Source organism: Aristolochia californica, unplaced genomic scaffold, assembly GCF_029961685.1.
Source record: "Aristolochia californica isolate CCGP_79_NKW_82.1479 unplaced genomic scaffold, dmAriCali1.0.hap1 SCAF_3, whole genome shotgun sequence".
NCBI classification, from domain to species: domain Eukaryota; kingdom Viridiplantae; phylum Streptophyta; class Magnoliopsida; order Piperales; family Aristolochiaceae; genus Aristolochia; species Aristolochia californica.
Window position 1 is genome coordinate 7,503,194 of NW_027181992.1, and position 27,722 is coordinate 7,530,915.

The window sequence follows — 27,722 nt, forward strand, 5'->3', positions numbered from 1 at the left end:
TTTTTATTAAAATTTCCTCTTTAATGTTTTTTTATAAATAATAAAATATAAATTTGAAGTAGGCTTTTTGATGATTACTCAAAGTAAATTGGAGGAATAAAAAAGATGATTATTATAAGGTAAAAATCGGATTGGTAGCATTTGATGCCTATTTGTAGGTCGGGACTCTTTTGCAAGTCGGTGTTGCCTCGGGCTCGTACTTTGACTGCTCGTGAAGAAAGCTACTCTCGGCGCTTCAGCCCTTTCTTAGTGTGAGGCTCAAGCTACCTCGTTTTCTGCCTACATCTCGAAGATCATTCATGTCGGTACGTTGAATTTCATTTGGTCACTGTTCTTTCAAAATCAATTCCCTTATTTCAACTTGTATCTGTTTCTGATTCACTGAACATGCTTAATGTAATGTTGGTTTCTATAATTTGCAGATATTCGAGTATAATGGTAGTGCTCTCGTTGCTATGGTGGGAAAAAACTGCTTTGCCATAGCTAGTGATCGGCGCCTTGGTGTTCAACTTCAGACGATTGCGACAGATTTTCAGAGAATTTACAAAATTCATGACAAAGTCTACATCGGTCTCTCTGGCCTAGCCACAGATACCCAGACACTGTGACTTACTTCCCCTTGTTACGCTTTAAATTTTCATCTCTTGCACTTCTCTTTACCGCGTCTAACAGAAGTCTTCTTTAATTTTCGAGACCAGATACCAGCGGCTGGTTTTCCGGCACAAGTTGTATCAGCTGAGGGAGGAGAGGGATATGAAGCCCGAGACGTTTGCCAGCTTAGTTTCCGCGTTGCTCTACGAGAAAAGGTTTTCTGTTATCTTAATCTTAGCTTTTTTATCTGATTTGATGCCTTTTTTATGTTATGTTGTTCAAATATCACACAGGACTCCCGTGTTTGAGTATTTGATTTGATGGCGAAATCTCATGTCTCTTAGTTGGAGTTCTTGGAGTATTGGGGCATGCTTCACTCCTGTTTTGGATATCTATGTTATGAATCACATTATTAAAAAAAGTTAAAGAGAAAAACTGCTTTTCTTGAAATTACGTTTGACAATGTTCTTTATCCTTGTAATGTTTTTATAGCTGGGAAATGACTCAACTAATTCAATGCTATGAGAAGCTAATGAATGGTTGTCGTTGTAGAGATTCTTGTTTGTGTTATATCTTTCTGTGAACATGAACTAAAGTATCAACAAAGAGAAACATCTCTCACCTTAAAAAGGACTTCGGTATCTCACTATAAATCAGCAGCTGAATACCTGATGTTGATCAGGGATAGTTGTAGCCGGTGAAGGATTTATTATTTCTGGTTTGCTTATTAGTTGGTTGGGTATTGGGTAAATCTGATTTTGTCATGAATGTCATCTCTAATGATGTAGTCAAAATTAGTGTAATTTCATGGAAATTAACAAGCGTCAGTGGCTTTTCTAAAAGAATGCATTATCTTTCCTTGTTTTGTAGGTTTGGTCCATACTTATGCCAGCCTGTAATTGCTGGATTAGGGGATGATGACAAGCCCTTCATCTGTACAATGGATTCAATTGGTGCTAAGTATGTCATTTCTTCATCCTTTTGATCTTCATGTTTTTCTCCGGCTGGAGTTTTTTTTTTTTGTTATTATTCCTGTCAAAAATTTCCTTTCCTTACTGACATATCTGTTGATTTGATGTATCCAATACCATACATTTTTTTATGCTCAAATATGAATCTATATTCAAACTTCAGTGTTTGTAAATTTGTGTTGTTAGGTGTAATCCTCATGTTTACCAACTCTTGGTGTAATGCCTCTCAATCTAAATGTGCAGTTGAAGCTAATTAGTGGTGTGGGAAAATAGCAACATGCATGTGGATATGATGATCCACATGCAACTGATTTAAGTTGTGGTTGTAGGTTGCATTTTTTACTGTTAGATGGTAATCTTAAGCATTGTTAAGGTGTACCTTAGTTGTGGTCTCAAATCATGAGGTTGATCTATGAGTATTTTCAAATGGTAGAAAAAGGCTGGGGCACTCTGTGTATGAATTCCCTAATTATTGGACATCATCATATTAGATGTAGCTGAAAGCAAGAAACAAGGAAGTGCCGTATGAGAAGCAAGGAAGTGTCATATGAGAAAATAGAATTTCAGTCAGTGGAAAGAGCTACTCTGCTCATTATGAGTTTTCTGTTAGCTGGACACTCAATCCAGGCTGTGTTAGATAAAGCTACTGAGCCCAAAGATGGGCCTAAGAACCAACTAGAATAAATTAAGAGTGAATGTACAATTGCTGGCTGGGCATCAGATAAGGCTGGAACTACGACAGCATTAGTGTTGGCTAACAGGCAGGTCTAGTTGGTTGGCGTATGAACCTTCATGACATCTATATGAGCACTAAAGCAAAGTATGCAACTAGGCCTGCAGAAGGCAACCAATCAGAGGCATCGTTTGTCATGAAGTCGTATAATGCATGAAACACGATAGCAAACATGCATTCGACTTGGCATTGACCTGCATGCTTATCCAAGCACAAAGGCTTGGCTAACTGTTTAAAGAGATCTCCCATTGATTATGTTGAATACCTGTTCTTGACTTTGACCTTGCTTAGTGCATGATGCAAAGGCAACTGTCTTCCTTGTTAGAAAGAGATCAAGGCGTCATAAGGAGCTCCTTAGGCTGAATTGCTTGCATCAAGAACTATTCCAGTTGTCTTCAAGGTTTGAGGGAGAGGAGACACCACACACATTTAAGGAGAGGGGCCTTCAGATTTTGTTGAACACTCCCAATAAACAACGGAACAAGTTAAGACACAAACCATTGGATCACTTCTTTCAAATATTATTGGGGCATTTCTTGTTGTCATAATCTGCCTTTTATTTTTCTTTATTCCTTGAAGAGGGATTAATTGCTATCATGTCGAAGCAAGATCTTTAGTCTTTGTGTTCCCAAGCTTAAAGGTTCTTCGTGAAGTTGAAAAGGTTATCATCCTCTCACATGTTTTTATCTCTAACTAAAGTACTAGAACTGCTTTGTGTACTCATGTATGAGTTCATATCAACCAAATATTCCATCATTAGGCAAATACATGCTTGTTACCATAAATTTATGGTGTATGTTCAAGGTGATTAAAAAAACTCAATTTTGAATTTAGTCCTCTGGGAGAAAATGCTTAGTTCAGGAAGCTTTACATCGGCTTGTAACCCCCCAGAAACAAGCTTGATTAGGTCTTACTATAAATTTACATGAGGGTTCTCAAGCCCATCTGCTCAATCGAACTCCCTCGCACTAAAGAGTGAACAAGGTGAAAAAGTAATAGTCTCCCACAGGGTAGACAGTCCAAAAAGTGTGCTGTAATTTTGGGTCTTGGAGGTGTTGATTTCAAGAAATACAAAAGGAGCAAAAACCATTTTTGTTCTTACTGAAAGGAGAAATGAGGCTCCAAGTGGAGCTTTCTTCTTTGATGGCAACCTGATTTTTTATTTTTTTTCACATTGAATGATGATAAATATTTGGAAACCAGCCGGGGGGGTTGAGGTTTGTTTAGAGTCAGAAGTGATTATACTCTTAGTTCACATTCCAAAGAAGGCTTCACTTTGCTTTTCTCTCAAATAGTTCTTGGATAAGTTTCAAGCTTTATACTGTACTATTTTATATGAGGACTTGTAAGTCTAGTCGTAACTCACTCCATGCACCTTTTTAAGAAAAGCTTGTATAAGAATCCTTGGATATGGATTTGTATTAAGCTATTTTTTAAGCAAAAAGATTAGCTGTATGGTGGACAATGAGAGTATATATGTTTAAGATTTTTCCTTGAGCTGTTCACAAAGGGGTAGAGTGTATGGTAGACATTTCAGGGAATAAAATAGGTGATAAATTTATTTATTTATGTTTTAACGGTGTAGATGATGAAATTTCTGCCTTTGAGAACTGGGATTTTCTGCATTTTAGTTGACAATGGGTTTGAACTTCAATGGATCATGTTGTGGCTGGTCTTAGTGCTTCTCATACAGCATATTTGGCATTTGGGGTACTGAATTTTTTCATTAGTATATCAATCGCTAGATTTGCTCATTTAATATTTGTTGTCTAGTAAAGCTACTGATCAAATAGTATCCATTACTACTTTTGAAGTTTTCCTCAAGCGATCACAAGAACTTAGTTTGGTTTTTCTACTCTAATCTTGAACTTTTGAGTTGGATGGATTTTCTTTACGGTGTTTTGGAATAAGGTGAGAGAATTCAATTGAAGACAGAAAATACTAGAGTACAAAAGAAGGGCAAGAATTACAGCATGTATGCTGGGGATCAACTAATTGTTGGGCTTTGTTTTTGTTTCTAGGTGTTCAGAGCTCTAACAGGAGCCCTCACCACACTAGTAGTGAAGTTTCACAGCGTAAGAGTGTTAGTGTGTGTAGAATTGTTATACTGGATTTTTTTACTAGAAATCTGTTGCATTTATATGAGATTCTAAAATAAATATTTTTAGAACATAGAATTCCACAATGAGAATTGAGAGGTTTAGAACCTTCTTTAAGTTGCCATGGAGGAACAAAAGAAGAAAGAAGAGAGAAAAGAAAGAGGACAACAAAACGTGGAGAAGAAAAGAGAGAAGATAAGATGCCTCTGTCACGAGCCTTCAATTTATCTATTTTACCTTCTTAGGGTTTACAATCTTAAGAGAGAGAAAGACACTTCAACCCTCATCCAATGTGGTTTGCATAAAATATGGACAAAGAAAGTAAACCTACTCTATTTTCTAATACTTCCTCAAGCTGGAGATATAAATATAAGACATTCCCAACTTGGTACTTATCAATGAACATTTTAATAGATAGTGGCTTTGTAAAGACGTCTCCAAGTTGTTCTGAAGTCATCACATGAGGAGTGGATATAAGACCGCACATCACTGCATCTTTGATGAAATGACAATCAACGTAGATGATTGGTGTGTTCATGAAAAATCGGATTATTGGCAACATAGATGACCTCTTAGTTCTCACAAGCCATTGGCATAGGATTTATAGTTGGAAAACCAAACTCCAGTAAAAATAGATTTCACCCACATCATTCCACAAGTTGTATGGGTCATAGCTTTGTACTTGGCTTCAATTGTCAAACAAGCAACAACTGTATGTTTTTTACTTTTCCAGGAAACAAGATTTCCTCCCACAAAAGTGTAGAAACCACTTTTAGATCTCTTGTTAAGTTTTGATCCTGCATAATCAGCATCAGAATAACCAAAAATATTTACATGCCCATGGCTTTTGTATAACAAACCCTTCCCAGCAGAACCCTTTAAATACTTCAAGATTCTATAACCTGCTTCCAAATAAACCTTCCTTGGTTTCTCCATAAATTAACTTACAAATCCAACTGAAAAAGCAATATCATGTCTTGTGACTGTGGCATAGATAATCTTCCCAACTAGTTTCCTATAATTGGTTTTATTCTTCAACAATTGGCTAGTGTCATCATGTAGGTTATGATTTATCTCTAGAGGGGTCCCCACTGGTTTTGCTCCAAGGAGTTTTGTTTCTATCAACAGATCTGTGATATATTTCCTTTATGATAAGACAATACCTGTTTTACTTTTTTGTGAAGTACTTCAAGATACCCAAGTCCTTTGTCTAAAAATGCCTTTTAATATGCTCTTTCACTTCTGAGATACCTAAAATATCATTTCTTGATCAAACAATATCATCTACATAGACAGTCAAAATAATAATCCCAAAATATCTTTTAAGGATAAACACTGAATGATTTGAACTTGATCTTACAAAACCAAAGCAAACAAGATAGTGTTGAACTTAAACTCTGCTTAAGTCCATATAATGTTTTATGTAACTTACATACCTTGTGTTCCTCCCCCTGAGTAACAAAGCATATGAAGTCTCCAAGCACTATTGGGGTGACGCAGTGCTTACTGCATGTTACTTGATCAAATAGGATGCCTTCATCTACTCTTGAAGGTAAAATTCCTATCCAAATTTTGTTGCCTTCAGCTCCATTGTTTTCAGTTCTCTTCGTGTCTTTGGATGTGTTTGTTTTACTCATGTTCTGAGATCATCCAAAGATAAGTTATCTCCTCGTGCAATTCAGTGTATTTTTCTTGTATATTCTCGTACACGAAAGGGATACGAGTATTTTTGTCCATCTACTAGAAAAACATTTGTATCTGTAGATGTTACATTCTTTGAGGATACTCCCTTTTTTGAGTCTACTACTTCAATTGATGTACCTTCTTCCCCAGTTTATGAGTCATTTATTCCCATATCGGTTGATGATTGTCTTGGACCTCTGCCAAATACCATATTTGAGACATCCTAGCAGGTATATCAACGTCAACAAGTGCATCCTTCTTAACCAACAACCTCCTCTCTATGCCAGACCGTGACTCGTCTTCGTCTCAGGATCCTAAGGTAAGCGATCTACACCTACCTATTGCTTTAAGGAAAGGTGTTTGGAAAAGTGCTCGTCATCCGTTGTCACATTTTGTGTCATATGATCATTTGTTTGACAACTACAAAAAATTTGTGTTGTCTATTTTTGCTTGCACTTCTTCTTCAGTGCAAGATGCTATATCCTCTCCAGTGTGAAAGCAAGCCATGGATGTTGAGATGGTTGCTTTGCTAGAGCGAGAAACCCGGTAGTTATGTGAGTTACCTACAAGTGCTACAGTGGTTGGCCGTAAATGGGTGTATGCATTCATATATAATGTTGATGACTCGGTTGAGAAGTATAAAGCTCGTTTGGTGGCCAAAAGATATACACAAACTTATGGTATAGATGTGTTTAAAACTTTTTCTCCAGTTGCTCGATTGTTCTCAATACGCATTTTGGTATCTATTGTTGTTACTCGGGTGGCCCTTGTTCCAATTAGACATAAGGAATGCATTCTTGCATGGTGATCTAGAAGAAGAAGTCTATATGGAGCAACCTTCGGGGTATGCTGCTTAGGGAGAGATGTACAATGTATGCAGACTCAAGAAAGCAATCTATGGCCTGAAACAAAGCCCTTGTGCTTTTTTGAAAAATTTAGCCAAGTAATGATGTCAACGGGCTTCTCTAGGAGCCACTTCGGGGTTCATACTTTTACTTGTATATGTGGATGACGTTATATTGTCTGATAGTGATACCCCTGGAATTGAAGAAGTTAAAAGGCTACTTGCTGCTCACTTCCAAACCAAAGACTTGGGCATTGAAACATTTCTTGGAAGTAGAAGTTGAAAGAAGCAAAGAAGGACTAGTGTTGTCTCAAATAAAGTATATAACCGATATGCTACATGAATATGGACTATTGGGAGCTAAACCAGTAATACTCCGATGGGAGTTGAACTCAATCTACTTGATGACCAAAGTGTAGAATTGGATAATAAAATATTGCACAGGAGACTTGTTGGGAAACATATATTTGCCACAATTACGTGTTGGGATATATCTTTTGCAGTGACTGTAGTAAGCTAGTTTATGGAACACCCAAAGAAAGATTCATTTTGAAGCAGCTCTGAGGATCTTGAGATATCTCAAGGGAGCACCAAGGAAAGGTTTTTTCTTTAAAAATAATGGTCACTTGAAAATTGAGGCTTTCTTTGATGCAGACTATGCTAGTTCAAAGCTAGACAAAATCTACTACAGGCTATTGTGTCTTTCTGGGTGGTAACTTAATTAGCTGGAAGAGTAAGAACCAGAATGTGGTAGTTAGATCCAGTGTAGAAGCTGAATACAGAGCTATGACACATATTGTTAGCGAGCTCATGTGGGTAAGATCGGTATCTAAGGAGTTAGGGCTTTCATCAGAAGGAAGTCATGACTATGTTTTGTGATAACCAGGCCGCTATTTTTATTGCCAGCAATTCAGTTTTTTATGAGAGAACAAAACACATAGAGGTGGATTGCCATTTTGTTAGAAGATGATGTGATGAAGAAGTGATCACCCCCTATGTTCGGTCAACCGATCAACTTGGAGATGTTTTTATCAAGATATTAGGAAGGCGTGAATTTATGACCTTTTTTGACAAGTTAGGCCTTATAGATATATATGCTCCAGCTTGTGGGGGAGTGTGAGAAAATCAGCTAAAGTGTATTTTGATCATTTTATATGAGCGGATATTTGTTCAGCATGTTTGGTTCAGTCAATTTACAAATTTTTATATTCGTAGGAAGAATAGAATGAGAGTTATAAGGGACTAAGTGATTTTATGTCAAAGGGGTATTTTTGTCATTTTTGTAAATTATTATCTAAATCGAGCCCCAATGCAGCTCATCCAAAGCTTGTGTCTCCCTCTCTCTCTCTCTCTCTCTCTCTCTCTAAGTTTCACACTTTTTACATCATGTTTGTTACATAAATGGGTCTTCCTTCTGCTTTATATTTGTTACATGTTGGACTCCATTTCTGCTTTATATTTGTTACATGTTGTTACATTATTTGTTAATGTATTGCATGCTATTTGAGAAAACAACTGTTATATTTGCGTCTGATTCACACATCTGTATCTTTTTGGTGCGCAACACTTCGGTTGCTGGCATATATTCCTTTCTATGATAATGAATGGAAACTATGAACATTTTGTTTTCTCCATTTATGAGATTTTTTTCTTGATATAGGGAACTTGCTAAAGACTTTGTTGTTGCTGGGACTGCCTCAGAGTCTCTTTATGGTGCTTGTGAGTCGATGTACAAGCCTGACATGGTTCGTTACTTAACTCCTGCTTCTTTTGTTTTTGAATGTTTAAATTTGTCATGATGCTACCAGTATCCACTGCAATTAGGCATTGACAGTATAATTGGATATCTATTATCGCCTTTCATTGCAAATACAGTAGAGAATAATGGAATAGATAAAAACATCACATATGACAAAAAAATTAGATGGACACTAAGATGTCCAATCTGAATTTTGTTCTGAATGTCTTGTATTGATCATGAATATGTGTGCAAAGACGAAAATGATTTACTCTAAACATATTCAGTAAAGATGCATTGAAAAATAAGAACTCGGCTGGAAATGCATACATATGGTTGATAATAAAGTGGAGAAGGATAATAAGAAGGTGATTTCCTGTTGTTCAAGGATTATTGAAAAATTAATATGATAGCACTAGAGATGGTTCTTATGAAGAATGGAAAAAAATAAAAGAGGGCAAAACAAAAAATTTCAATGGGTAATATCCATCTGAATGAGAATAAACTGAACTGCAGATCAAAATAGCACAAAATGATGGAATTGAATTACAAACAACAAAATTCTATTTCTCTAGATAGGAAGAATATAGTCCTGAGCACATGAATGATACCAGTCCCTATGTATTTTTCTTTTAATATTGATTATGCATGCACACCACATCCTGTACCCCGGTGAGATTTGAGCCCAAGAACTAGAAACTCTCCTACGTGGCCCTTGCCTTTTGTGTATTTAGTTCCAGGTGAGAATATATCATTTTGTTCAGCTCTTCTTCTTCTTATTCTTAAATTTTAAAAGTTTTTCTTCTTAAATTTTAAAAAGTTTTTTTTTTAAATTTAAAAGTTCTTCTTTCTTTTTAGATACTAAGAGTTCTTTCTTCTTAAATTTTAAAAGAAGGGGTTTGGAGCACACTCCTGCAAAAACTAATTTGTTCCAAGTTTATTCATTCTACTTTTGTTTGCATGGCAAATTGTTCTTTGCCTTATTTACCTCTTGAGTGCTGTCAATCAGGGACCTGAGGAACTATTTGAAACCGTATCTCAAGCCCTACTGGCATCAGTGGACCGTGATTGTTTAAGCGGTTGGGGTGGACATGTTTTTGTCGTGTAAGTATACTTTTTCACTGTTGCATATTTACTTCTGCTATGGTTAATGAGTGTGATCTACTCTGTTGACACAAGTGAACGTTAAAGTTCAGGTATAAAAATTTCTGTAGCTAAGCTCTTCACTCCTGTTTTTTTTCTCTTCGATGTCTCACAGCACTCCAAGTGAAGTGATAGAGAGGACCTTGAAGGGGCGAATGGACTGATCATAGGTCACAGTTTTTTTTCTTTTTTAATGTTTCTTATTGAGTAAGTTTTGCTTAGCCACTGTGTTAGCTAAAACATGTATTGGATTATCGGTCAAGCCTTTTGTTGTTGCAATTGAGATCTTAGATGTAGCTATTGTCTCCTGCCAGCAGAAAGGAGAATGTAATCCGTTTTGCTGTCTGAATTATGCTGCCGATTTAACTGTTATGGGAAAAAATATGCAATTTGGAAAATGGTTACTCTTATTGTTTATGGGTATTATCCCTTGCGAAACATGCAAAACTTTATCTGATCATGATCACAAGGTTAAGATTATGTTTTGCATGTTTTGTACCAAATGATTTTTTGTATTAGATCAACCCGATCGGACAGCTGAGATAATCATTGATCAAATGGTTGAAATATCATTTTGCATATTTTACACTAAATAATTATTCGTATTAGATCAGCACTCTTATCCCTTTTTCTTTTGGCTTTATTATCTTGTTCATAGATTATGTTTTCATCCACAATGTCACTGTTCGAATCCATTGGCCAGTAAACAAATTATGTTGCAATTTGCTGCAAGCTGGCCATAAAACCAAACAAATATCAAGTAAACAACCAGCCGGTTGAGCAATTAGCCAGATCTGTATGACAAAGCATTAAGCAAATAGCTCCTTCAACCTTTTTGAAGCTTCTAGAACATTACCCCTGTGACAGAATGCACTGACTCGTATAAACCCATCGCCAGCAGGTCCAAACCCGCTGCCAGGGGTTGTCACTAAATGGGACTTCTCCAGAATCTCAGCAAATACTTCCCATGAGCTCCGTCCAGGAAAGTGGACCCATGCATACGGCGCATTCTTGCCCCCATAAACATCAAAACCAAGTGATGTAAATGTATCCATTATAATTTGTGCATTCTCTTTGTAGAAACTGATCATATCTTGCATGGCCTGTAACCAAAAGACACGTAAAAAGCTTCAAGTTTCTACAGATACCAAGAACAAGAAACATCAGCATCCACAGTAAGTTTCTGTGTGTGTGTGTGAGAGAGTGAGAGAGTACTGACCGTAAAACCCTTGGCAGAGAGACAAGCTAACGCACCAGCCTGTGCTATGTTTGATGCCCCATTGAAGCAAGTACAGACTATTCGGTTAAAATCCTTGGCAACAGGGAACCCATCTGAGAAAAGCAGCTCCTTGGGAACAACTGTCCAACCAAGACGAACTCCAGTGAACCCAGCATACTTAGAGAAAGATGATGTCTCAATTGCAACCTGCGAGAGAGTGATCCATGATGTTAATAACAATTGTACCAAATATCAAGAGAGGTATAAACAAGTTTGAAAACATTTGATAGCATTCCTTGATAAACTCACCATTAGCAAAGCTACCCTCATACTTTAACCAGAAGGCATCTCTAAAACAGATAAACTATCTAAGCAACTGGGGATTACTGTAGGTTGAATTGTAGTCCTGTTCGTCTTTAATATCCAAAAGAACATTAACAAATTCATATAATAAGAAATGCATTCCCTTACTACATGATCATCATATCTATGAATATCACAGCATAAAACTGAAATTGTGCAACTTTAATTTTCAGTCAAAGTTAAAAGATAACAAGAATGCAAACATGATGGGTTTATCTGCCTTATACAAATAATTAAGATGGCTGTCCTTAGCTACACATGGTTTTCTAAGTAGTACCATAAAAGCTGGTTGAACTCATGACTGAATTTACTGTAACAAGGTTTACTATATTCCACAAGTCTGCCAGCTACACCAACTAGTTCAACCTTGATAGGGCAACCTGAACTTGTTTATGAGACTTTAGCTTCAAAAGAAAAGGAGAAGTGGCCAGATCAGCCAGTTCAACCATGAATACTGCAACCTCATCTTTGTTAATGAGAGGTTTTAAATCCATGAAAAAGAAGAAAAATTGTCACATTATCTCAACATTTTCTTTTCACTTAATAAAATTTAGACAAAAAGCTTTTCCGTAGAACAAAGTTGTCCCACATGTGGAACCAGACAGAAGATCACTCCACTTTGTTAACCGTTCGGACGAAAGCATGGTCCAACTTCAGGGCCAAACAAGTGTTTAAATCAAACATGATGGGTTAAAAAAGTACATCCACTAAGATGGTATTTTTATTTTTATTTTGGGAAAGGATAAGATAGTCCATTTTGAATGCCACCAATCAGTCATTTGCCATAAACACTCTTCCATTTTTAAGCCCAGGAAAAAAGGTTTCAAGTTACCCACCACAATGTGGTTTAGACTATGATATGACAAGAAAAATTTGTAAAAGTTTTTCTTATAAATATGAAAAAGGTTGAATGTATTGTTGACTTACCTCTTTAGCACCAGGAATTTCAAAGATTGACCTCGGACTGTCATCTGAAATGAACATTGCGTAAGCAGAATCATAGACTATAATAGATCCATTATCTTTTGCAAACTGTACCAGATTTGTGAGTTGGTCCCTTGTGGCTGCAGAACCAGTTGGATTATTCGGCGAGCAGAAGAATATAGCATCTGCTTTTGAAGCAGTCGACAAATCAGGGAAAAAACCATTTTCAGGAGTGCATCTCATGTACTGAATGTTTCCGTACTTCTCAACATCCTTCTGGTATAATCCCGTTTGACCCATAATAACACCTGTATCCACATAAACCTGGAAATGAACAACAACTAATTATGTTTAAGGATAGGACTACTCAACGAGATGATGTACAGCGTAGAGAAAAATGTCTTTGGCTGTTTGTAATTATATAAGGGAAAAGTTAAGTTCACAAACAATAGATGTGTAAAGTACCGGATATGATGGGTCTTGCACAGCTATCTTCACATTAGATCCAAAAAGAAGCTGCCATGAAAGAAAATGACATCAACAACACAGTAATAAAGATCAATAGTAGATAAATAAAATAGCTTTATTGGTTCTGGCAATCAAAAGCACTCAGCAATGTAAAACTTGACATAAGATGTTATGCAAAAACGACTTTTAGCACAAGGAACTCATATATGCAATGAATTTACCCATCATCAAGAAAACAAATAGCTGACACAAAGATAAGAGTAAGAAATGAATATTACCTGAAGACGGGAAATGTCACATTTTGCCCCATCAGAAACAAATATATCAGATTCCTCAATACCAAGGTCACGATAATATGTAGATGCTATTGCTGCTCTCAGTGTCTGCAAAGGAAGAGACACCTTTGTGTCATAATAGCCCTGAAGAAAATGGAAGAACAAAACCAAATGTTTTTGCCTATGGAAGTGGTGGGGACGCTAGCATGCCCATTGGGCCCAGTGGACCCACCAATTATGGTTAAAATTATTTTTATTTTATCTTTCCCGATTTTACTGGATTTGATCAAATAGTGATCTTATCTATTTTGAAATTTAAATTTCAATTCGAATTTTAGTTTATCTTTTCTAATTTTATTGAATTTGATCAGATAGTGATCTTATCTTGTTGAGAATTTAATATCAACCGGGCCGATCGAGGTTTTAGCGCAATTGGTTTCAATATATCTATTTTGAATTTTAAATTTTAATTTCAGTTATTTAAATGCTGTAACAGGATGTTGAATTCAGCTTTGATAATGAATTTTTGAAATCTCCTTGTCTCTGGTCTCTCCCTCTCTCCCTCACCTTTCTTCTTCTTCCCCTTCTTATTCTTTCTTCTCTATTCTCCTTCCTCTAAATTATTCTTCTCTATTCTCCTTCCTCTAAATTATTCTTCTCTATTCTCCTGTTTCTCATTCTGATACGATAATCCGATATGACATTCTCTCATTTCACATACGACAATTAAAATCCACGCTTAATCACGTATTCATCCCACATCAGGAAGCTACTGGGAATGTGAACAGATGATAATGCAGACTCCATACATCTTACTAGTAATAGAGATGAACTCAGATTGTCAAGACATTTTTCACATCATTGATTCCATTACTAATGCAACTGGAGAGAGGAATTGTTTACTATGAAGCAACCACAATAGAAGACATTTAAAAAGGTTGAAAAGCCTACAGACCTTGTCACCTTGTTCTGCTCCATATCCACTGTAACCTTCTAATGTTGACAAAGCATTTGCTTTCTGCCGAGCATATTTAAGTTTGATATAGCTAGTCAAGTCACAGTACATATCATTTGCACATCAAATCATAAAAAAAATGGTACACATAATATCTGGATGTCACAACTGTACTATAAAATATTAGGATCTGAAGAAGTGTATTGTATAGCAGAATGGATCATTAATGTGCTTGCAGATAATCAAAGAGAATGATTCTTTCAGTCATGAACATTTTTTAAAACAAAAGTTTAGGTGCAAGAAACAAGAAATTCGAACTCTTTTAAAACAAAACTACAAAGGAAGACAAACAATGAGAAATTACAACTCTATTCTAAGATTTCCAGAGTCCCTGTATTCAAAGAGATTAAGAAGAATTTAGGTGACAATAGCTAGTGAAAAAATTATCATAAGACTTTAGAAAGGAAAGAAAGACCCAGAGAGATGAACAATAGTTAAAAATTTAATTGATGGTATTTTGGTCATTTTGTCTATGTAATACTAACTCCTGGTAGACTGATAGCATTATAGGATGTTAGTCTATAAGTTCTCTTTGTTTTTCTTCACTATGTTGGTCTTATATTGAGTGTGTTAAAAACTAATTTACTAAGGCATTCTTGTCTTTTTGCGCTATTTTTCACTTAAAACTATATAAGGCTGTTAGGGGTGACTTTAAATCCCTAATGAAGGCAGCCTCCAACACTGCTTTTTCTTCCCCTTCTTTCTCCTTGCTTCTCTTCTCTCCTCTTCACTTTATTTTTTTTTTTTTTAAATGATGCTGTTCCTCTTCACTTTATTACTTCAATTCATGTTTCTCTACAACAGTAACAGTCAATTGTTTATAGGACCATTTTTTCTGTTTCTGATAAATAGTGAGTTGATAGGACTATGAATGTTTAGTTTCAAATGTGTCTCAAATGGTAAGAGAATTTCTACTCTGGTGCCTCCATTTCTAACAATAGTAAGATCTCATGATGGAAGGAAATGGAAGTAAAAGTTTCTTCACTAGGTACTGTTAAACAAGTCAAGGCTACTTTATGTTACACTGAGGGTAAAATATCAGAAATATAAAATGACTGCTTTTTACAAAATCAAGCTGTTTAAACTTGAGAGGGTAGGTCTATCCCAAAATGACCAGCCAAAGTTAGGAGACCTTTTACCAATAGCCACCGGATTTTTCCTAATAGTAACCTATGAAGCATTATTCCCACTAACACTCCCCCTTAACTTCATGCTTACACAGTGGAAAATGCGTGAACAATATGAAGTACAAACTAAATGAGGCATGAACCAGGGGCTAACAGAATAGAAATTAATACCATGCTAACATTTGTTGAGTGGGGAAGAGTCCTACACTGAGAATTAAGAAAAAATTACAAGGTTGAACAATAGGTGTCTTAAGTTGCTAGTCATTTTTGGGATAGAAACGGGTTCAGCCCAACAGTGGTATTAGAGCAGGTTGTATGTTTGGGTTGAGATCTAGTGTGTCATCTCCAGGTTATTTGTGTTGTATGGGCTCATGAGGTGAGAGCCAGACTGTTTGTATGTTGTAGACATGTTGCAAACCCGTTATATGTAAGCTTGGATGTGAGGGAAAGTACTGAGTGAGAAAAAATCCCAAATTAAGAAGCGTTAAAAAGAATGATTTAATTATAATGTTGAATAATAGAACTCTTAAGTGGCTTAGTCATTTTGGGATGGAACTGGATTCGATCCAACAAAGTTAATTCTAAGTTCATCCCTAAAAGTCATTTAAAAAAAAAATAAGTTCATCCTTAAAAGGCTAACCGAAGTTAACATACCTTTTACCAACTAATATAGGATATTCCCCTGATACAGGCGATGGTCTAACCTCACTTTAAAAAAATTTAAATTACCAGAGCCATGGCCGATGTTATAACTTCTGGAATGGGCTCCGTCGTGTCACCAATTCCAAGGCTTATAACTTGTGCATCAGGGTACTTCTGCATGTGTGCAGTCCTTCTTCTTGCTATCTGATTTCAATGTGAAAATAAAACCCTTTTATGAGACAGTAAATATCTGTAATTAGACGAAAACAACATAAAACTATTGTCTGAAAATCCTACCAAAGCCAAGATATCATTTACTGACCTCAGGGAATAAATAACCAGCTTCAAGTTTTGCCATATTGGCATTGCGAGAGACATTTGTTGTGTATGCTTCACACCATAAGATAAAAACAGTTAGCTTAGCTTGACTAAAATCATGAAAATGAGCTCATTATGCTGAAATAAACATCAACACTTATCAAAGGATTTAAGAAAGAAAAAAATAAGAAGATAAAGTTACACTGGCAGATAAAGTTGAACATTCTTCACAGAGAATCAGTATAGAAAAAACATCTCAATTGGCAATCGAAGTTACTAGAATTTTTCACAGCTAATTCAGTCAAACAATGAAACCAGTTCAAGTAAAACACCAAGTTACATCTGTCATTGAAGTATCTGCCCTTTTCTTGTCGGAAAAACAAATGGCAATTGCATTAGGGAACTCATATTCTGCTGACTATCCTCTCTTTCGCTTTCTATTCACATTTAAAACCTTCAACTTTTAAAGTGTGGTAGCCATGTTCAATGATCAGTCACACAAGCAAAAGAATTTTCCCAAGTACATGAGATATGAAGTTGAAAATAATAACATTCTGTCATATTCAGATGCAGCAGCATTGATACAAAACACAGGAAAATTGAAACACTTACATCTTCGAAGATTAGGGAGTTTTTTGAAAGAAAGAGAAAACACATATTTTTTTCTTTTATTGAATGGTAAAATTATATTGTTAAAACAAGGATATGAACATAAATAAAGAGGATAGAGAAAGTGAAAATGAAAGTGAATAACTTTTTCGTGTTAGTGTGCTCGATGTAAAGTGCACTGGAAAACACTTTCTTGTGTTAATGCTCAAAATGAAAAATATAGTGTAAACAAGAGAATGAGTCACTTTTTATCATATACCTAAACAAATAATAAACAAACATGGTTACTTTTATAATAAGTAATTTAATGTAATATTAAAATATATTAAAATAATAATTAAATAAATAAGATATTTCATTAATAAATTAATATAGATTATAGTTTAGTTCACTAATTAATTATAAAAAATAAAATATTTAAAAAAAGAAATGTATACTTTTATAATATCTAGATACTTGATCAAATTCTTACTTTAACAATATTTTAATTATCACTCTTAAATCACTAATATTTTATTAATAACATAAGATAGATTTTAACTTAGTATAAATTATATTTTTGAAAAATTAAAAATCATTAGTTTAATTAATTATAAAAATAGAATAATTAAAAAAATACTAGATCAAATGCTTATTTTAACAATATTTTAATTATCACTAATTTAATAAAGTAATAACATTAATAACATAAGATAGATTTTAATATAGTATAAATTAATAGTATAATTACGAAAAAAATAGTTTAATTAACTATAAAAAATAAAAGAGAGGCAAGAGCGGGGGAAACAGAGAGGTGAGAAGCAGAGAGCGAGATGTGAGAGAGGGGGAAACAGAGAGCAAGAGGCGAGAGTGGGGAAGCAGAGAGGGCCGATAGAGAAGGCCGAGCGAGGGAAGGTCGAGGATGGAGACACAAAGAGTGTTGAGCAAACGAGTGAAAGTGAATGAACCAGGATTTGAGTCGAAATTCACTTTCACTCATCTTACACTGGAGTGAGTGAAAGTGAATGAATTGGTTCATTCACTTTTAACTTTCCCTTACTTCCAGGTGCACTAACAGGGAACAGTTGGAAGTTGAAACAATATCTTTGCCTGCATATACAATAGCAACACTTCTCCATCCAATTCCCCACCAAGTAAATAATAAACAGCGAGAGACAAGTACCAATCTTCTCCGAAGGAGTTGCTACACACTTGCAAATCCGGCTGCTTCTCACCACAATTGATATCTTCCTCTCCGCCCTGAGGGTTATTAGAAGAGAAACAAGAAGAAACAGAGTTATTAATAGAATCTAATCTGGTCAAATCATTGCGAATATCAAGATGGTTCACTAAAAAAGAATCCAACAACTGAGGTTTTCGAGTTAAGAGAAAAGTGAACTTCATGGGCAACAAAAGTGAGTCATTAAACACCTTGTGTTGAAGTTGCTGGAACCATAAAATGCGGAAGAAGAAGAAGAAAAAGGAGAGGCAAACTGAGAGAACGACATTTCTTTCTTTGTTTAGCTTGATCACCGATAGGATTAGAATCAATGCAGAAACGTGCTTCGAGTGGCTGAAAGTTTGACTCACTGTTCACACTCCACACCAGGCTTTCACAGAGTTGGTATAAAACCCTTAAAACGCGGCCGAAAGAGGAAAGGGTAAGAAGGACAATTCCCAAAGCTTCAAGTAATTAGGAGGATAATGTCGGAGTTATGAGGGTTAAGTGAGTGAGGGAGTAGTTGTCTTTGTACCTACTATTTCACTTAAAAGAAGGACAATTCCCAAAGCTTCAAGTAATTAGGAGGGATAATGTCGGAGTTATTAGGGTTAAGTGAGTGAGGGAGTAGTTGTCTTTGTACCTACTATTTCACTTAAATTTTATATAAGGGTTAAGGGTCGATTTGAATCCTAACCACAAGAGACTCTCTTGTTTTCCTCTTAAACGAGTTAGTTCATGAGCTTGCGAACCTCGTTCGAGTTCAGTTCGTTTACTTAAACAAGTTAGAAACCAGATCTTGAATTTTTGGGTTTATTCGAACCAAATTGAGCCAAAACCAAGCCAAACTTGAACTATTCCCGAACCAATTCAGTTCAATGCCACCCTTAATAGCCAGTTCATCGTCAAAGTTAACAAAGTTAATTAGTTTCTGACCCATTTAAGAGTAATAAAATTTCTTGATACACCAAACCGACATGAAAAGATTCTCCAATTGGAGAAAAGCAGCACAAACATTGAAAATTTCTGATCAACAGGAAACCATCTCCCTCTTTTCATCATGACTCCTCGAGGACCAGTGATCTCTGGACTAGAGCTCCTCAAATCCTTCTTCATCCGCTTCTTCTTCCATCCTTTGAAATTCTCTTCTCCAACTCTCCATCTGTAGAAACCAAAACTGTAAATCAATCTTATACAATGTAACATCCCCGAAGAAGGTGCTATTGCATCACCTGATCATCAGATAGCCGCAATTGCTTTGCAACAAAAAGTACATCCCCATAATCTCCCAGAGGGGGTTCCCGACCCCATTTGTTTGCAACTTCTTCGTAGGCTATGAGACTGACTTGGAAGCCATTCCTCAGGAAAAGCTTCTCGATCCACATCTGCAGATTGTAAAGAGGGATTTCAAAGTAATGTTATCTTTGTCATGCTTGGCTGTTGATATGGAGTCTATTTGTGCCGCCATAGGAAAACAAAATAATAGAATAAAATTATTTTCCCTTTGACTAATTTTCCATTTGAAAATTTTGTTATGTGAAAAATTCCCTATAATTAATTTTCTCGCATGTGTGCTGCCATAGGAAACAACGAGTAAATTAATTGTAGTGGTCATGTTTTCACTAGAAATACTTAAAAGGTTTTATAAGCAATACAATACTAAGTAGAGGTAAGATGTAGTGATCAAGGATCACTTTACTGCTTCTTAGTTCAGTATTCCAATAATTTCCTATGCTTCCTGTTAGAGCAGCAGGAAGCTCATTTTCTATCCACTTAAAATTTTAAAAGACATGACGAATCAAAAAGAAAAATTTTCATCCCAAAAATCAGTATGAACAGCAGAAAATTTTAGACAAAAGACAAATTTTTCATAAGTTACCTTTCCTATGGTTTCTTATTGGCACAAACACACCTAGCAAAGAGATTAATAGAGTAATGTACCTCTGTTCCTATATCAGTTTCTGCCAATGACAGAGGCAACTCTCCTAATAGAATAGATCCCTTCATTGCTAAACTGCTAACAACTAAAAGAATTTCGGTGAGGCTTTCCAATGTCAACATGGGAAGTCCCTGTAAGCAAAGAGGACAGCACTCGTCAGTACTGCCAAAATTTTCTCAAACTTGAATAAAAGAGGCCTGATTAATAAGCTTATTCAAAGTTTCAAAGAAGAACCATAACCGTATCGCTCCATTTTAAAAATACTGATATAAGATTGTATTTATAAATTGGGCTTCTAGAAATAAGCAACAAAGGCAAGGAGCTCACGGAAATAAAGGAGAAGATATGATGCCATTACAAGAAACAGAAATTCCAAAGGCAGGTTATCCTTGTGACTTCATCATTTGGCCTTCCAGCAATTTCATCCATGAAGCAATTAAAAAATAGCAACTGGATTTAAGAGTACTGGAACTTGATCCTTTCAAATTAGAATAGATTACCTGAAGCATCCATAGACTTGGCTTGTTACCAGAAAATCCTTTCTGGAGAAGATCCCCAGCAATGTCAGAGGACTCCAGTGGAACATGAAGCAGAAGACATGAATTTGGAATTTTAGCACCAATGCCTATTAATCCACACCAAAGCCAACATGACTGCCATATTTCATGTGTTTAAGACATAAACTGAAAACATTACATGATAAAGATTTCTTAAAAACAAATATCTAGTAAAAGACACATTTTCTTCTGAGAAACATGTCTTTTAATTCATTTCAATATCTTGGTCATTTCAACACTACAGAGATAAGCTCGACAAGTACCACCAAACACCATAGTTTTATTGTAAAGGACAAGATGCAGAAAATACATTTAGGATATTATCCTTTACACTGCAAAAAAAGAAAAGAAAAAAAAAAACCGACACCACAATGAAATTAAGTTCCAAGTCTTCCCTAATCCTACTCAGTTCCATAGGGTGGATTTGGAACTGGAAAAGAATACTCTTGAAGTAAGACTCTTGCAAGAATTGGAATTTGAATGCTACCTAAACATTTGGGTTCAATAGTAGTGTGATACAGACGCACTTCTGATTCATTATATTGCCAATTTCCCAGTAGATCAACACAGGTTTTAACTTCAATTTATTCTTATTTTTCTTAATAATGCTGAGCTAATTCCTCCCTCTCTGTGTTAGCAGCTGAGGCTAGGTCTCTCTCTGTATTAAGTAAAATTCTTTTTTTAGTGATGAATGTTCAAAACAGAAAGTGCTTAAACCGCCATATTATTTTAACTAGTTCTAGTTTCCAAATATAGTAATTAATAAATTACTTTGATTTAAACTGATTTAAAAGATCCATACATGCAGGCAGTATATTCACTATAATGTCTTTTTGCTGGACTCAGAGACACACACCAAGCAGAAAGCAATCTACTAATTAGTAACTCCGATATAGCCATATGCAGACAGATAAAATTCCACAAGATATTTCCTTTTTTTCCCCTAAAAACTGATACACACCTTGAAGCCTTTCAGATGCTACTTTAAAAACTCTTTCAGGAGATATGTCGAATATCACTGTTGACCTTGGCCAATTGACTCTGTAAGCCCGGGTGTCCATTCCATCTGTCAACAAAACAACCTGCAGTATAGAACGATACTTAATTCAATGTTTACTTAAGAGTATTGGCCAAAAAGTGATTTTTGTACAAACCAAAATACCTGCCTCAGTTCCTCCATTTCGTTCATTGTAGTTAACAATTTATCATCAATGAATTTTGTCGCAAGACAAAATCGGTTTGTACTCTCTTCCATGCTCTTATGTTGAAACTCCAAAGCAAAATACCGAGCATAAGGGTCGTGAAAAAGAGGATCTGAAATTGCAAGTATCCATCACAGACCTGACCTTGAATGAACCAGACATAATTCAAATTGATTAAAGAGAAGTGCGTTTGGTTAAATATAGCTTCCCACTATCTTGACCTGATTATACACTCCAAAGAGGGTACTTGTGAATCCCAGGAATACCACAGTCCTCCATTGCAATTCTACACGAGTCCCAGCTTTCTTCTAATTGAAGCTATATATAGATAGGGAAAAAGCCAACCTGAGCGATGCGTCTCTAGCGAGCGCCACGACGCAGCACGAACAGCAGCCTGGAGAAAAGGGTCTTCATCATCATGACCTAGTTTCGATCGAATTGATAGGGCGCGACTTTTTGTTCTCCTACTGCAGTCGCAGATACTCGAAGGGTAGAGAGTCGAAGTTCCCAGGGAGGAAGCCAGAGTATGCCATTGGCTGCCCATCGGAGTTCTAGGCTTGAACATAATCAAAGAGCGGTTTTTTGTCTTGGAAAATGCAGCTCCATTCGCGAGAATTTAGATTTCTCCGTTAACTTCGCCACCTCAGTAGAGGAGAAAAACACCATGGATGTCCAGAGCGGATTCGGATTACACGAGTATGGTCAGAAGTTGAAGGAGGAGGACCTGTTAGTAATTTTCAACTTATAACCAAACGATGATGAATAGTGATTAACTTTCATATTGAATTAATTATAATTATTTAAAAGCATAAGGTTATTTTTTAAATAATCATCAACTAAAAATATTTATGCTATAATAATTTCTAATAAAATAAACAGTAATATAAAATCATAGAAATTATAGAAACAATAATAGAAAATGAAGAACAACACAAGGAAATATCGAATCAGAATGAACCATAATCCCATGTGTGGTACCATGTTCCTCATAGAATTTCCAAATTCTAGAGAACTATATTCTCCTACTCTATCTGGGTTTGATTTTCTATTTATGATTTATAAATTTTGAATTTTTCAAATGTTTTATCTTTAGTTTTGATCAAATACACATAGCTGTCATCTCACATATGTCACTATAAGCTTGACTTTAATGGCTTTCTAGGTTGTTTCAATTGGATATCGATGTCACGTTTATTTTTTAAATCTATGTTATTTTTAGTATTAATTCTAAGTTCATTATTCTTTTTGGAGTGTTCATATTTATGTGTCCAAGTCTACTGCACCATTAGATAAAAGAGTCAACCAACATAATATAAGATGAAACTTTATTTTTATTAATATTCTCGGTAGAAATTACATTCAATTTAAACAATCCATTAGAAATATAACCCAGCCCTACAAAAGACCCAACCTTAATAATTATAACCTTATTTGACTCGAAGAAAATCGATAATAAGATTTTTTCATACGTCTAACACTTACTACACATTGTGGAGAATGAGAGTGTTTCCGAATGTGAACTTTAACTCTACTTCTCTTTCATTGGTCTCCTTTTAACATTTTATTAAGAAAAATATATATATATTAGAACAAATATGGATAATTATTTTTGTGTCAATTCACCAATTAGTTGGATTAAATGCCATCAATTCACCAATTAGTTGGATTAAATACCAGATTTATTTCAATTCTAGCCAAACTAATTTCAATTATCATGTTCACCTGAAAAGTCAAATTATCGCCTTGCCCTTTATTTTTCCTGTCTCCCTCTCTTCTCCACCGTTTTCTTCCCTCTCTTTTGCAATCTCCATAAACCCCTCTCATTTTGTCCCTTCTCTCCGTCGGCTTCCTCTCCTCTCTTTTGGTTTCTCCCTCGAAAGCCGAGTCGATGAAAAAACTAAAAATTGAAACACGAAAGCCATTCAATTTGGATTTGGCTGGGAAAATGGGAGTCACCAGGTGGCGTGCGTGCATGGAGGAGGGGATGGGTTGCAGTGGAGTGACGCAAAATTAATAAAAAGGATTATTGAAAGGGTCAGACTCGATCGAGAATCCAGCCATTCTCTGTGGATCGCACGCACGTGATCTGGGAGTGATCCAGCAGCCTTCACCAGTCGCCAGTCTTTCTCCTCTCTCTCTCCCTCCCTATCCCCCTCTCTCGACGACCGTGCATGCCTTTGCGTGTCAAACTCAACTAAACTAACCTAAACGATGAACGATTGATGATGATGCCGCCTCTTGGATAAGATTTACCTGGTACCTGCCCCTGCACATTGCTGTCAGTCACTCTCTCCTGATTGCGCCTTCCCTTCCTCTCTCCTCTCGTTTCTTTACTTTTAACGCTTCCCATTAATTTTTTTTATTTCTTTTGCTATCTACCCTTCTTCCCAGACTTACTCGTTGCTTCTTGCCCTTCAGTTGTTTAATTTCCAGCGTTCTTGTTCCAATAATCCATCTTCTCTCCCCTCCGTTACCACTCAGACACGACCGCATGTTAATGTTCATCTGTACTGTAAATTGTTGAAAGGGGATCCTTTTCTGCTTGGCGTTCGTCTTCGTCGATCCCGACCGACCCAACGGGAATTGCCTGCGACACATTTCAGGGTAGAATCAAAGCCAGGGAAACGCTCGAGTCCCATTCAGAGTTCCGATGGAGAAGCTCAGAGCAGACAACATGTACTCGATGGAGAAGCCAGAATGAAAACTATTGCCCTGCGTGTGTGACGGTGTAATCATCCAGTCCTGAAACATTGGAACAGGCAAGCATTAGCTCCGTTTCCTCAATACCTGAGTATATTTATCATTTTTGAGATATAAATCGTTGTCAAAGTGGAGTAACAGAGCGAGTGCAACCATAAACAGGTAATTAATACTGCAGATACTTCCCTTGTCCGCGAAGAAATGAAAAACACACGGAAACGTCTACAACACATCAGCGAGGAAGAAACAGTTTGCTTTCGTTTTCATGTGGCTGGCGTCCACTGGTTTTGATGCCTTCATTTTGATACTGGTATGTACGTAAAAAGAGCAAGAAGAGAGTCATCTGGCAAAGTAACAAAGAAGGAAGATTGAAAAAATCCATTTGAATGGTGGGAGCAAAGGCAAATGCTGGTGTTTAATTAGCAAGAACTACAGCAGACAACTTGTAACCAGAGCGAAAGGGGTGGTGAGTAACCCATGTTGGAGAAGGGGAGCACGCGCAGAGGCGAGACCCAAAAGGGTCGCTCTTGCACGTGCCCTGCTTCTCCAACGAGGATCTATTCACCCAGTCAGCAGCGCCATAGTTAACAAGCCTAGATGTTGAAGAAGAAGAAGCAGTCCTCTGGTATTTATACTAGCAGAAGAGAGAGGAAATAAGTGAGGAATAGGTAGAGTCCTGGAGTGGGTTTTCTTTAAATAGGTAGAGCAATCGAGTGAAGGAGGGGACCTTTCTTCCGAAATTTTTATAACATCAAAGGTTCAGCCAATGCAAAGGCCTCCCCTCTTGTCGGCCTTAACACGTACACAACCCTTGTTCTCTTTCAGACCAACCAAGCAAGGAAGCAAGCCTCTTGGAACGTGAAGACTACGGCCAAGCCCAAGCCTGAACAAATCCTGCAAAAAGGACTTGCAAGGACAACACCTCTTCTTTCTGCTGCTGCTTCCTCTACTGTTCTCTATTTATCCTTTTCTTATTTCCTTCTTGAGGGACTGCGGGCGACAGAGAATTGGATTGTGAAGAATTTTGCAACAAATACAGAATTGCACGGTGCCATGACGTGTGAAACAAGCGATGGAGCTCGTGGAGGAGAACAGCCGGGTCCCATCGTAGACCCTTTGAAAAGTTAATTTGATTCCCGGTGACATTAATTGTTTATCGTAGTTCCTTCCTCTTCTCTCCGATCCTCTGCCCCGATTAAACCTGGGTATCTAGAAACATGTCTGGGCTTCATTTGGGAAAATCCACAATGTCCTTCACTGTCACTCCTGATGAAAAACGGTGATTTCTCTTTGCTGCCCTTTCTATCTAAAAAGGATCAAAATATCAAACTGGATGCAGATGGTTTTCGTTTTTCGTTTTTAATTCATGTAAGTAGCTGAAACGAGATCCAGGAGAGAGAGAGAACCTGGATGGAGGGGTGGCGGCATTTACATGTCATTGTTGCTTTGCCATTATATGAACAAATTGAAAATAAGACTTCAATTTCTATTTTCAATGATATTTTGTTATTCACATCGTCGGCTTAAATAGCTTGACTATACATGCAGAGAGTGATAAATGGGATTACAAAATCACATAATTACATGAATTTATAGAATATGTATTGAGAATGAAAGAATATATTTCTTTGTAAGGGAAGAACTCTCAACACTCTCCCTTAAGTTGGTACATAGATATAACTCGTGCCCAACTTATCGAGACAATTGTTAAAAGCTCGGTAAGACACTGCCTTGGTCAGCACATCGACAAGCTGATCTTGAGACCAAACATGAGGGACTTCAATGATTCTTGTTTATAGTTTTTCCTTGATAAAGTGCCTATCAACTTCAACTTCTTTAATTCTATCATGTTGGATTGGGTTGTGGGCAATATCATATGTTGTTTTACTATCACAGTATAATTTTATAGGACTTGTCTACTCAATGTGTAATTCTTGTATCCGATTCTTGATCCATAGTAATTCACATATTGCCTTGGCCATTTCCCTGTATTCGGCTTCAGCTCATGATCTAGCCACCACCTCTTGTTTCTTACTTCTCCAAGTGTCCAAATTTTCACCTACAAATGTAAAGTATCCAATGTAAATATCACTCATACCCAACTTGTCGAGACAATTGTTAAAAGCTCAATAAGATATTGCCTTGGTTAGCACATCGACAAACTGATCTTGAGACCGAACATGAGGGACTTCAATGATTCTTGCTTCTAGCTTTTCCTTGATAAAGTGTCTATCAACTTCAACGTGTTTAGTTCTAACATGTTGGACTAGGTTGTGGACAATATCACATGCTGCTTTACCATCACAGTATAATTTCATCGGACTTGTCTGCTCAATGTGTAGTTCTTGTATCAGATTCTTGATCCATAATAATTCACATATTGCCTTGGCCATTCCCTTGTATTCGGCTTTAGCTGACGATCTAGCCACCACCTCTTGTTTCTTACTTCTCCAAGTGACCAAATTTCTACCTGAAAATGTAAAGTATCTAGATGTAGATCGTCAATCCTCTATTGACCCAGCCCAATCGACATCGGTATAATCTTCAATTTTCAAGTCGATTCCTTTTTTAAATAAAATTTCTTTCCTTGGAGATGATTTCAAGTAGCGCAAGAAAGGGTTGACGACATTCATATGTTCTTCACTTGGAGAGTGCATAAATTGACTAACCACACTTATTACATAAGCTAAATTTGGTCTAATATGTGCAAGATACATTAACCTCCCGACTAATATCTGATAACGTTCCTTGTTAGTAGGGATTCGATCTGAATGTGTTTCCAGTTTTAGATTTTCTTCCATGGGAGTACGGATTAGATTACATATCCAAAGCATATTTTCGTTGACATAGAAAAAATCATTCCTTCAATTTTGACACTTCAATACGAAGAAAATATTTTAAGTAGCCAAAATCTTCATTTCAAACTCTCTGGCAAGATGATTTTGCAATGCTTACTTTTCTTTTGGATCATTCCCAGTAACTATCATATCATCAACATACATAATAAGAATTGTGATTGCTTCTTTGTTAGATTTCAGGAAGAGAATATGATCTGAGTTGCTTTGCTTGTATCTGATAGATTTCATAAAATTGGTGAACCTTCCAAACCAAGCCCTCAAGGACTGCTTCAAACCATATAGGGACTTCCTCAGTTCACATACTTGTTTGCATCATTTGGTTTGCATAATACATCTAGGAGGCAATTCTATATATACTTCTCCTTGGAGATCTCCAGACAAAAATACATTTTTAACATCAAACTGATATAAGGGTCTGTCAAGATTTACAACCAGGGATAGTAGAATTCAAACAATATTGATTTTGGCCACTAGTGCGAATATCTCCATGTAATCAATCTCGTAGA

General features: G+C 36.4%; 3 protein-coding genes across 3 annotated transcripts; 1 reads left to right on the forward strand and 2 right to left on the reverse strand.

The window, feature by feature from the left end:
• The first annotated feature begins 163 nt into the window (after positions 1-163).
• LOC137959255 (proteasome subunit beta type-3-like) lies at positions 164-10,217 on the forward strand. The gene is made up of 7 exons (XM_068806639.1): positions 164-305; positions 423-604; positions 699-806; positions 1,462-1,551; positions 8,582-8,666; positions 9,669-9,763; positions 9,918-10,217. The coding sequence occupies exons 1-7, from the start codon at positions 300-302 to the stop codon at positions 9,964-9,966; spliced, it is 615 nt and encodes a 204-aa protein (XP_068662740.1). The 5' UTR covers positions 164-299; the 3' UTR covers positions 9,967-10,217.
• A 241-nt stretch (positions 10,218-10,458) lies between these two features.
• Positions 10,459-18,332, reverse strand: LOC137959046 (LL-diaminopimelate aminotransferase, chloroplastic-like). The gene is made up of 10 exons (XM_068806319.1): positions 18,173-18,332; positions 17,925-18,001; positions 16,158-16,225; positions 15,923-16,039; positions 14,007-14,069; positions 13,055-13,159; positions 12,774-12,824; positions 12,312-12,632; positions 11,022-11,228; positions 10,459-10,905 (listed from the first exon to the last, which is right to left on the reverse strand). Exons 1-10 carry the CDS (start codon positions 18,247-18,249, stop codon positions 10,612-10,614), a joined length of 1,380 nt encoding a protein of 459 aa, XP_068662420.1. The 5' UTR covers positions 18,250-18,332; the 3' UTR covers positions 10,459-10,611.
• A 498-nt stretch (positions 18,333-18,830) lies between these two features.
• On the reverse strand, positions 18,831-22,349 carry LOC137960406 (O-methyltransferase 1, chloroplastic). The gene is made up of 7 exons (XM_068808030.1): positions 22,004-22,349; positions 21,619-21,770; positions 21,418-21,538; positions 20,400-20,524; positions 19,902-20,030; positions 19,193-19,345; positions 18,831-19,122 (listed from the first exon to the last, which is right to left on the reverse strand). The coding sequence occupies exons 1-7, from the start codon at positions 22,221-22,223 to the stop codon at positions 19,051-19,053; spliced, it is 972 nt and encodes a 323-aa protein (XP_068664131.1). The 5' UTR covers positions 22,224-22,349; the 3' UTR covers positions 18,831-19,050.
• Positions 22,350-27,722: the final 5,373 nt, after the last annotated feature.

What these genes read in the sequence shown, in the direction of transcription:
- LOC137959046 (XM_068806319.1), bottom strand. Translation starts at nt 18,249, where the DNA reads ATGTCGTTCTCTCAGTTTGCCTCTCCTTTTTCTTCTTCTTCTTCCGCA. An exon ending in GAGCAGAACAAGGTGACAAG is followed by an intron (nt 13,160 to 14,006) that starts GTCTGTAGGCTT and finishes CTTCCTTTGCAG; the next exon opens with ACACTGAGAGCAGCAATAGC. An exon ending in TGCAAGACCCATCATATCCG is followed by an intron (nt 12,633 to 12,773) that starts GTACTTTACACA and finishes GTTCATTTCCAG; the next exon opens with GTTTATGTGGATACAGGTGT.
- LOC137960406 (XM_068808030.1), bottom strand. Translation starts at nt 22,223, where the DNA reads ATGTTCAAGCCTAGAACTCCGATGGGCAGCCAATGGCATACTCTGGCT. An exon ending in GCTAGAGACGCATCGCTCAG is followed by an intron (nt 21,771 to 22,003) that starts GTTGGCTTTTTC and finishes TTGCAATTTCAG; the next exon opens with ATCCTCTTTTTCACGACCCT. An exon ending in CAAGTCTATGGATGCTTCAG is followed by an intron (nt 20,031 to 20,399) that starts GTAATCTATTCT and finishes CTTTGCTTACAG; the next exon opens with GGACTTCCCATGTTGACATT.
- LOC137959255 (XM_068806639.1), top strand. An exon ending in GCGTTGCTCTACGAGAAAAG is followed by an intron (nt 807 to 1,461) that starts GTTTTCTGTTAT and finishes CTTGTTTTGTAG; the next exon opens with GTTTGGTCCATACTTATGCC. An exon ending in GGTGGACATGTTTTTGTCGT is followed by an intron (nt 9,764 to 9,917) that starts GTAAGTATACTT and finishes GATGTCTCACAG; the next exon opens with CACTCCAAGTGAAGTGATAG.